The following is a 7,867-nucleotide window of genomic DNA, read 5'->3' as shown; positions in this document are numbered from 1 at the left end:
TTAATTATATTTTTTTCTTAATTTCTTTGTGATTTTAGTGATAGGTTCTATAGGAACTGGACGATCTATACCGTAAAATCGATTTTCGACGGAATGAAAAAGACTTCCATCGAAGAGAAGCAAATGAAAGGCTTTCATAAAAATTCTCGTAGGATTGGAAATCCTGTATTTTACATATCCATACGATTTCAAGGTGACACTCTACCGCTGAGTTATATCCCTTTTGGTAAGACCTGCGTAAAAATATGCCACTGATGTGAGTTGGAACGACAAATAGCTCTATCACTTAGGAGCCGTGTGAGATGAAAGTCCCCATGTCAATATATTTTATTGTTTAAGGGGAATTACGCTTACTTGTTTTTAGTTGAAAATTCATCTAGAATTTCCCTCCAAAGATAATGAAATGTTGGTTCTAAGTCATCTTTGACGATTAATCAACAATTCGAATTGCTTTTCTTACTCTTTTTTTTTATTCTCTCTTTGGAAGATGACAATCATTGTCCATGTGACTCGATTTGTCACTGTTGTAGCAATTTCTTTGAATTTCTTGATTTTCCCTTGTTTTTTTGTCATTGTAGGGGTGATTTCTCTTGTAACTAGTGTTTGATTCTGCTAGATTGGCTTTGGGTTCGGCTTTCGTTATCCTTTTGTATGTCTTGGATTCGGTGTTTCAGTTATCTTCCTCAATTTAAAGTCTCACGATCATATCCTCGAGTTTTAATTCATTACCTTTGTGTTTCAGATAGTTCTTGAAATCTTTCCATAGAGGCGACTATTTTCAATGATTGTTGCGACTTGGAAAGGTTCATTCACTTCTATTTCTTCAACCAGTAAGTCGTGAAGAATTATCTGAATTTCTTGCACTTGGCTTATTATTGTTTTTGTGTCCACCATCTTGAAGTCTAGAAACTTTCCAATAATGAACTTCTTAATGTCTGCGTCCCATCCTAAGTCTTGTATTTTTTTTCCAAAGAGCCCCAAAGTTTCCTTTGAAGTTTTGACAGAGCAATAGACATTGTATAATGTGTCATAGAGTCCCTTCAGTATGTACTTTCTGCAGAGGAAATCACTATGATTCTATGCATCAACGACAGTTCTTCGTTGGGTGTAAGTATCGCCTTCTGAGACAACAAGGGGATCCTCCTTCATGAATCGAGACAGGCTCAGTATGGTGAGATAAAAGAACATTTTCTCTTGTCAATGTTTGAAATCAGCACCAGAGAATTTGGACAACTTTTCGCCGTGACGGGGAGCAGTAGTCAAAAGAGAAATGACACGGTCCACATATCCAGAAATGAAGATTAAAAATTCTGTCTTATGATTGTAAGTAACCTTGATCGTTGCCACTGGAACAATGTGAAGCAACACAAAATAGTAAATTCGAGGCAATGATAAATCCTTTATCCGCAAGACAAAATTGCTCGTATAACAGTGTTTTACGTTGACGACGATCGTCTCTAAGATGCAACAACTTCGAATCGAGAGAATTCAGAACTACAAACTCTTGATAATAGCGAATGGAAATATGTAGAACTTTCAAGTATAAAATAAACGAACAAAGAAATGTGGCAACAGTTCGAAGGTATTGAGCAATACAAATGGAAGGATTATTTGTAGCTTATTCATCAGTTGCGGGGAAGGAACACAACTTTCTGGATACGAACATAACCTTCCATGATAAACCAAGGGATGCATTGTTTGGTCCGAACGCATCCTGATCCAGACACAACCCTTTTGTAATAGGCTAATGGACACAAAGTTTTCGAATAAATGCAATCTTTATTTCGAAAATAAAATTTTTTTTTCCAAATAAATTTTGTCTAAAAGATTAATATATTCAAGATATCTCGCCAAGCGAAAGCGACCGCGCGTACGTACTTCACCGAGACTCGGTCTATCAACGTCTTCCCCTTTTCATAAACTTGTAGTCCTCTTAAAGGCTCAATCTCATAGTTCAAACTTAGAACTAAGAAAAAATATAAGACTTTATTTGATTTTCAAAATAGAACTTCGTCTCATTTCATTCAATATTCCAACAATAACAACATCATAGTGCACAATCTCTTGAAAAAAGTAGTAATACATATATTAATTCATATATGCTGTAGGTATAAAAAATGAAATCACTTTGTACTCTCTTCCAGCCTCCCGCGGTCATTACTTCGTCTTTTCCCCTTCGTTTCCACTCCAAACAATTTCTCTCTTATTGCAATATTCAACCTTTGCAAAAGCCCATTTCTCTTCCAATGCCTTTTGTGGTTAATTTTCTTGAAAATTATTCAAAACCCTGAAATTGTAGTCAAAAGTCGAGATTTTTGCTCCGATGGATCGGCCTCTGGAGAGATTCATGCGATTGTGGGACCCATGTTTGCCGGAAAAACTACCACTCTTCTTGAAAGAATGAAGTCTAAAAGCAGTAATGGCAGGTTGACATTTTTTATTTTTTATTCGGTAAAAGAATCGAGCTTGATTTATAAGCAAGATGTCAAAGCTTCCAATCGCCGTTGATTTAGAATTTGTGTGGATTTGTTTATCATGTTTGCCTATGGTTCTTGTCGCGGGTGGGCAATTGAGTTTGCATCCCATGATTGCAGGATACGGGAAATTGAATTTTTATCACAGGATACGATAATCTGGTTTGAAGAATCTTGTGAAAACATGTATTTGCAGATTCAACCAAGTTGAGCATTTTCACCCCAGAAATTTCCCCTACTGTCGATATTACCTTTTCAATAATGCTGAAGCTATTGCTATTTGGCTTAGGATTGCCGATTGCTCAATCAAGATTCTGGGTTGCAATTTTTCACGAAAGAAAAAGTTTGAGACGCGCGAAAAAATTACTCTATCAAACCTCAGTGAGGTTACCAGTAGATCATAAAATCTGCCTGCTTCTTGATGGCACCTCACTCTAATTCCAGTAACCTAGTAACTATGCCCCTGTGGGCGGAGCTACATAGATGTATACCCGGGCTTATTTTTAAAAAAAAAATTATATGTAAATTTTCTATAATTTTGAAATAATACGATATTAGCTCGGATAAATCAATTTAAAATATTAAAAGTTTAAAATTCTAGTCCGGGTAGAATCATATTTCTGGTTCGCTAAAATCAAGCGGTTTCAACACATTTCCTTTTCTATATGTGGATTAACGGTGTTGTGGATTCCTCCGTCTGAGTAGTGGCCCTCGTGGTTGATGCATCACAAAAATGAAATCCTTGCTTAACTATTGGAACTGAACGGACTTTGTATTCGTGCTGTGATGATTTTGCAGAAACGTAGCAATAATAAAATCAAACATGGGCACCTGATATGGGCTGGACTCTATTGTGACACGTGATGGAGAAAAGTTACCATGCTTGCCATTATCTGATCTATCATCATTCAGAGAGAAAAGCTTGGCTCCAAGCCTATGAAAAAGTATTACTCTCGTCTTTCTGATATAGTTATGTTTCATTTAGTATATGTTAAACATACCGCGTGGTATAATGTATATGTATAGCAGTTGAAGAATTTAATATTTACACCAAATATTTGGTAACTTTTCATCAGATGCTCTAATAGTTTTTCATGACACATCTGCTGGAGGTGTTTGGCATTGATGAAGCTCGATTTTTTGAAGACTTGTACGATTTCTGCAGCAAAGCTGCTGACCATAATGCGAAGACGGTAATAGTGGCTGGTTTGGATGGTGACTATTTGAGGTACACTCGCCTCCTCGCATGATCTTATCCTCATTTAACTTATGATATTTGTCGCAATTTATACGTTTGTTGGGCTTTGGCAGAAGGAGCTTTGGCCAAGTTCTCGATATGATTCCCATTGCTGACTCCGTGACAAAGCTTTTACTGTCCGCTGCGAGGTATGTGGTAAACGTGCCGTATTTACTCTGAGGAAGACAGATGAGACTAAAAGCCAACTTATTACTGGGGCTGAAGTGCACATGCCTGTGTGTCGCAATCACTGTGCGAGTGGACAAGTCGCGAAAGAAGCTACAAGGGCTGTTCTTGAGTCCTAAAACACGCAGTTCACTTCAGTGATCTAGGATTTGGCATGGTGGAATCTGGGATCTTGCATTTATGTCTGAATCAGGGTTGTTTTGCAGTACAAGGTGCAATCCTTCAGTCAATCTTGGTGTCATCATGTTTTTATGCTTCAAATTTGTCCAAGTATTGGTATATTATATATCAGTAGCAGTAGCAGCTTTACAAGTGAAAATACTTTAAACAAGAAAACTAAACTTATGATGACCTCCCTAGTATTTTTCCCTTCTAAAATGACAAATAAATCATCTCCAAGCAGATGACGATGACATAGCTCTGTTCTTCCATCCAAGAAACAGCGCGCCATATGCATCTGCAACTCTGTAATTTGAGCTATAATCTTTCAACATCTCCCTAACAGCATCATTAACTGATGAGCTCAATGGAATTGGAGAAAATCCTGCCATGTCAAGTCTCACACTCCACTTACCAAAAAGCTCGTGCCTTTCGACCCGATCAGTACCCTCACAAGCTAGTATATTGACTACATCCCTCGCCACACAGTTTTCCTCGGCTCTAATCCGCAGCCGATCATCCTTTGTATGTGCTGCATCAATGGACTCAAACATGGCCATATAATATTCTAGGGTTTCACGAAAACGTAGAAAGAACGTTGAAGTGTTTGTGTTGGATTCTTGTTCGATGATGGTAACAACCTTCGGTGACAAGTTCTTCACAAGTCTAAGCAGGCGGTCTCTATGATTTGCTGTGCTGACGCTCTCATCTGGCATGTGGTGCAGTATGTAAGGGAAATTCACTGCCAAAGCTTCTCCAGGCCGAATGTCAAGATTTTCGAGATGGACTTCACATCCCGACATAGCTGCACCATGGAATTCGAATGGTACTCCACACGACTCCGCCAGTTTTGCTAACCTTTGGCCAACAAGCTCAAGTCCTCCACCACGAGCATGAGCTGACTGAGAATCATCGACACCTGTAATGCGGATATATGGTGGTCTGCCTGGACGACTTGAAAGGGACTGAAGCATGCCCATCCACTGACTACCCTGAGCAATCTGAAAGTCGATTATGTGTATTCGGTCCTCATTTTCCATAGCTTCCTTGATCGTGACATTGGCAGAGGTATAAGCGAATTTCCAGTATGGGCAGATTTGATAAAGCACAGACATGTAAGACATTAATTCAAAGCTTGTTGGTTCTTCGCACTTCAACTTCTTGTATATTATGCTTCCAGAAGACAATAATCTTGCCCTGATCCCTTCTAGCATGTACGCACCTAATCTTTGTAAAGGCTCACCCGATACAGAAACCTTTTTTTCCAGTGTGTCCATTAGAGCTTCGGCAGCAGATATTGCGACACTTCGATCAGACAATGAGGCTGTATCAGTTTCTGACACTGTTTTAGCACAGGAAACGAGCAATTGTTTCAGGTCCATCTGGGGGGCCATTTCAAGAATTCGGTCGTACCTTGTGAAAAAAGAAGGTTGTGAGGGAACACCATTGAAGGAGCCACTATCCTCGAAATCTGATTCGGGCACCCACAGTTCATTCCTCAAAACCCACAGAGCTTGCATGAACTTGTTTTCGTCATCAACACCAGATGACCCACTAAAAGGTGACGAGCAATGAAGATCAAAAAATTGTGAGTTTGATAATTGGGGAGAAAAAGGGCTCATATTGGAGGAGCCACTAACAGCTGAAGGTGAATTGTAAATGATAGCATAATTGGTTGCTGGTGTAGATTCGAGAGTGAAAAAATTTTCGGTGTCGATCTGACGCACTGGCTGATGATGGTAAAACTCATCAATTCTGGAGGGTGTTTTAACATCCTGGGAAGTCTGCATCTCTGGAGTCAGGAAACTCTACTGTCAGCTCAATTAAGCAGGATAAAGTGAATCTATATTATGACAAATATAGCTCCCGAAAGTTGCCACCTTTATGTTAGAAAACGAGCAACAAATCTGCCATGGAAAAAACATAGGATCAGAGGTTTTCAAACAATAGAAATCTTGATACCAAGTCAGACACCAAGAGGCAGGTTGGTTTAAAAAATGACAAACTATATGAAATCACGACCTTCAAAAAAGAAAAGTCCGCCAACCATATTACTCTTATATGCATCTTTTCACATGTTCAGACATAGATGACGGCCGGCTATATTTTCTATTGTACCTCCATTTGCATTATAGAATCTTTACATGACTGTAAAACACGTCTCTCGAACCAAAAGTCAAACCTAGGTTTAGCCCAACACCTTTGAACAACATGATCCTCCCACCTTTGAACAACATGATCCTCCATCGATAAACCAAAGTATATTGTTCATCAAATAAACTTACTAATCGCCTTATACAGAACGTAAAATCATTAAGAACAAGAATCAAATACATGAACAAGTGGAGGAAAATTCAGGTCTTGGATGCCAATTAAGCAATGTTCTAAAAGGCGCCGACAATGTCTGGATTTTTAGACAGTCTAAACAGAAGTCTACTTTGAAAAATTGAAATTTTTTATTTTTTAAAATTTTAATTTTTTCAAAAAACATATTTTTCAATCTATTTACATCCATAATGATAAATAATATGTTACTGATTTTGAGCTTGAATAGGATATTTCAACTGTAGGCCGGCCACCTACCGCTGCCGCACCGCGGAACATTGCAATTAACTGACACTATCCATCAAGAAAAAACAACGTATTCATTCAACCCAAGAACTCGTAAAGCCGAAGTTCATAAATGAAACCCAAAACATAACGTAAAAATTGCCAAGACAAATAGATCTTCAAAGCCAAAAACTCGATAGTACCTTTAAATCACAACTTGCCTCCTGAATCGTGTATATATAATCAAAGCATTAATCACGCACCAATAATGAAACTAAATAAATTCAAGAAATCACGAGATTGGGGTCCGCCAATCATACCATACCTTTGATGGGAAAACTATGCTGAGATTTTCGTCAATTCTTCAGACAGAAACAAAGAGAAACGGGGGAGACGGGCTGAGGAAGCTTAAGTCAGTGCCAATAGGCTTGTGCTAAAATAAGGATGTCTTTTTATATTACATAGAATAGTACGAGTTCTATTGCATCGTTTATTTACCCTTCACTCATTAGTTTACTACGTAAATGCCACTGTGGAAGGTGTAAATTTTTTTTTTTTTGAGGAGAAAGGTGTAAATTTGCTTAGGCTACAATACACCCGTCTCGTCCTCTATATTACATTTAGAGTGACACATTATTTTTATTTATTTTACGATTATTAAAATTAGTTAATATAATATCTCAAATTTGATAATATAATAGCATAATAATAATTAAAAAAATTATATTTTTAATTGGTATATTTAAAAAAGGCCACTTTAATATAAATATTATGTAAAATTAAAGCTCTGACAATCGAGTTCCACACTATATGATCAAAAATTATAATCAACAATCATACATATTTCAGCTTAACGAGTACACCTTCACGAGAGAACTATTTAACCGTCTTTGAATGACTATATTATGAATATGACAAAAACTTGTGTGTGACGGTATTACGGATCGTATTTTGTGAAACAGATCTTTTATTTGGGTCATCCATGAAAAAATATTATTTTTTATGCTAAAAGTATAACTTTTTATCATGAATATCGATATGGTTGACCCGTCTCACAGATAAAGATTCATGAGACCGTCTCACAAAAATTATATATATGAATATTCATATCAAATTGTATTTGTTAAAAGGACTCGTCTACTTCACTTGATTAGATCTATAATCCAACTTTTATCCCACTTAATCAAATATTTAACACATATTAATTATTTATCATACATTAATCAAATCTTTGAATAAAGATTAATGTATAGCTTTTATT

General features: G+C 37.2%; 1 protein-coding gene and 1 long non-coding RNA gene across 6 annotated transcripts; one reads left to right on the top strand and one right to left on the bottom strand.

Annotated features, from left to right (window-relative positions):
• Positions 1-2,109: 2,109 nt before the first annotated feature.
• Positions 2,110-4,023, top strand: LOC142532655 (uncharacterized). 4 transcript variants are annotated; one of them, XR_012816579.1, is made up of 5 exons: positions 2,110-2,426; positions 2,595-2,925; positions 3,273-3,418; positions 3,551-3,702; positions 3,786-4,023. It is a non-coding gene; the product is annotated as an uncharacterized LOC142532655 (long non-coding RNA). The 4 variants fall into 4 exon arrangements; XR_012816580.1 differs by having other exon boundaries at positions 2,110-2,680; positions 2,764-2,925; XR_012816578.1 differs by having other exon boundaries at positions 2,110-2,917.
• Positions 4,024-4,272: 249 nt separating this feature from the next.
• On the bottom strand, positions 4,273-7,060 carry LOC142532642 (scarecrow-like protein 13). 2 transcript variants are annotated; one of them, XM_075638980.1, is made up of 2 exons: positions 6,932-7,060; positions 4,273-5,963 (listed from the first exon to the last, which is right to left on the bottom strand). In XM_075638980.1, the coding sequence occupies exon 2, from the start codon at positions 5,844-5,846 to the stop codon at positions 4,287-4,289; it is 1,560 nt and encodes a 519-aa protein (XP_075495095.1). In that variant the 5' UTR covers positions 5,847-5,963; positions 6,932-7,060; the 3' UTR covers positions 4,273-4,286. The 2 variants fall into 2 exon arrangements, with proteins under 2 accessions (XP_075495095.1, XP_075495104.1); XM_075638989.1 differs by having other exon boundaries at positions 6,927-7,021.
• Positions 7,061-7,867: the final 807 nt, after the last annotated feature.

The sequence above is a fragment of the Primulina tabacum genome, chromosome 2 (genome assembly GCF_025594145.1).
Source record: "Primulina tabacum isolate GXHZ01 chromosome 2, ASM2559414v2, whole genome shotgun sequence".
In the NCBI taxonomy this organism is placed as follows: domain Eukaryota; kingdom Viridiplantae; phylum Streptophyta; class Magnoliopsida; order Lamiales; family Gesneriaceae; genus Primulina; species Primulina tabacum.
The sequence above is the reverse complement of the archived record's forward strand: the minus strand, read 5'-3'. Positions and strand labels throughout refer to the sequence as shown.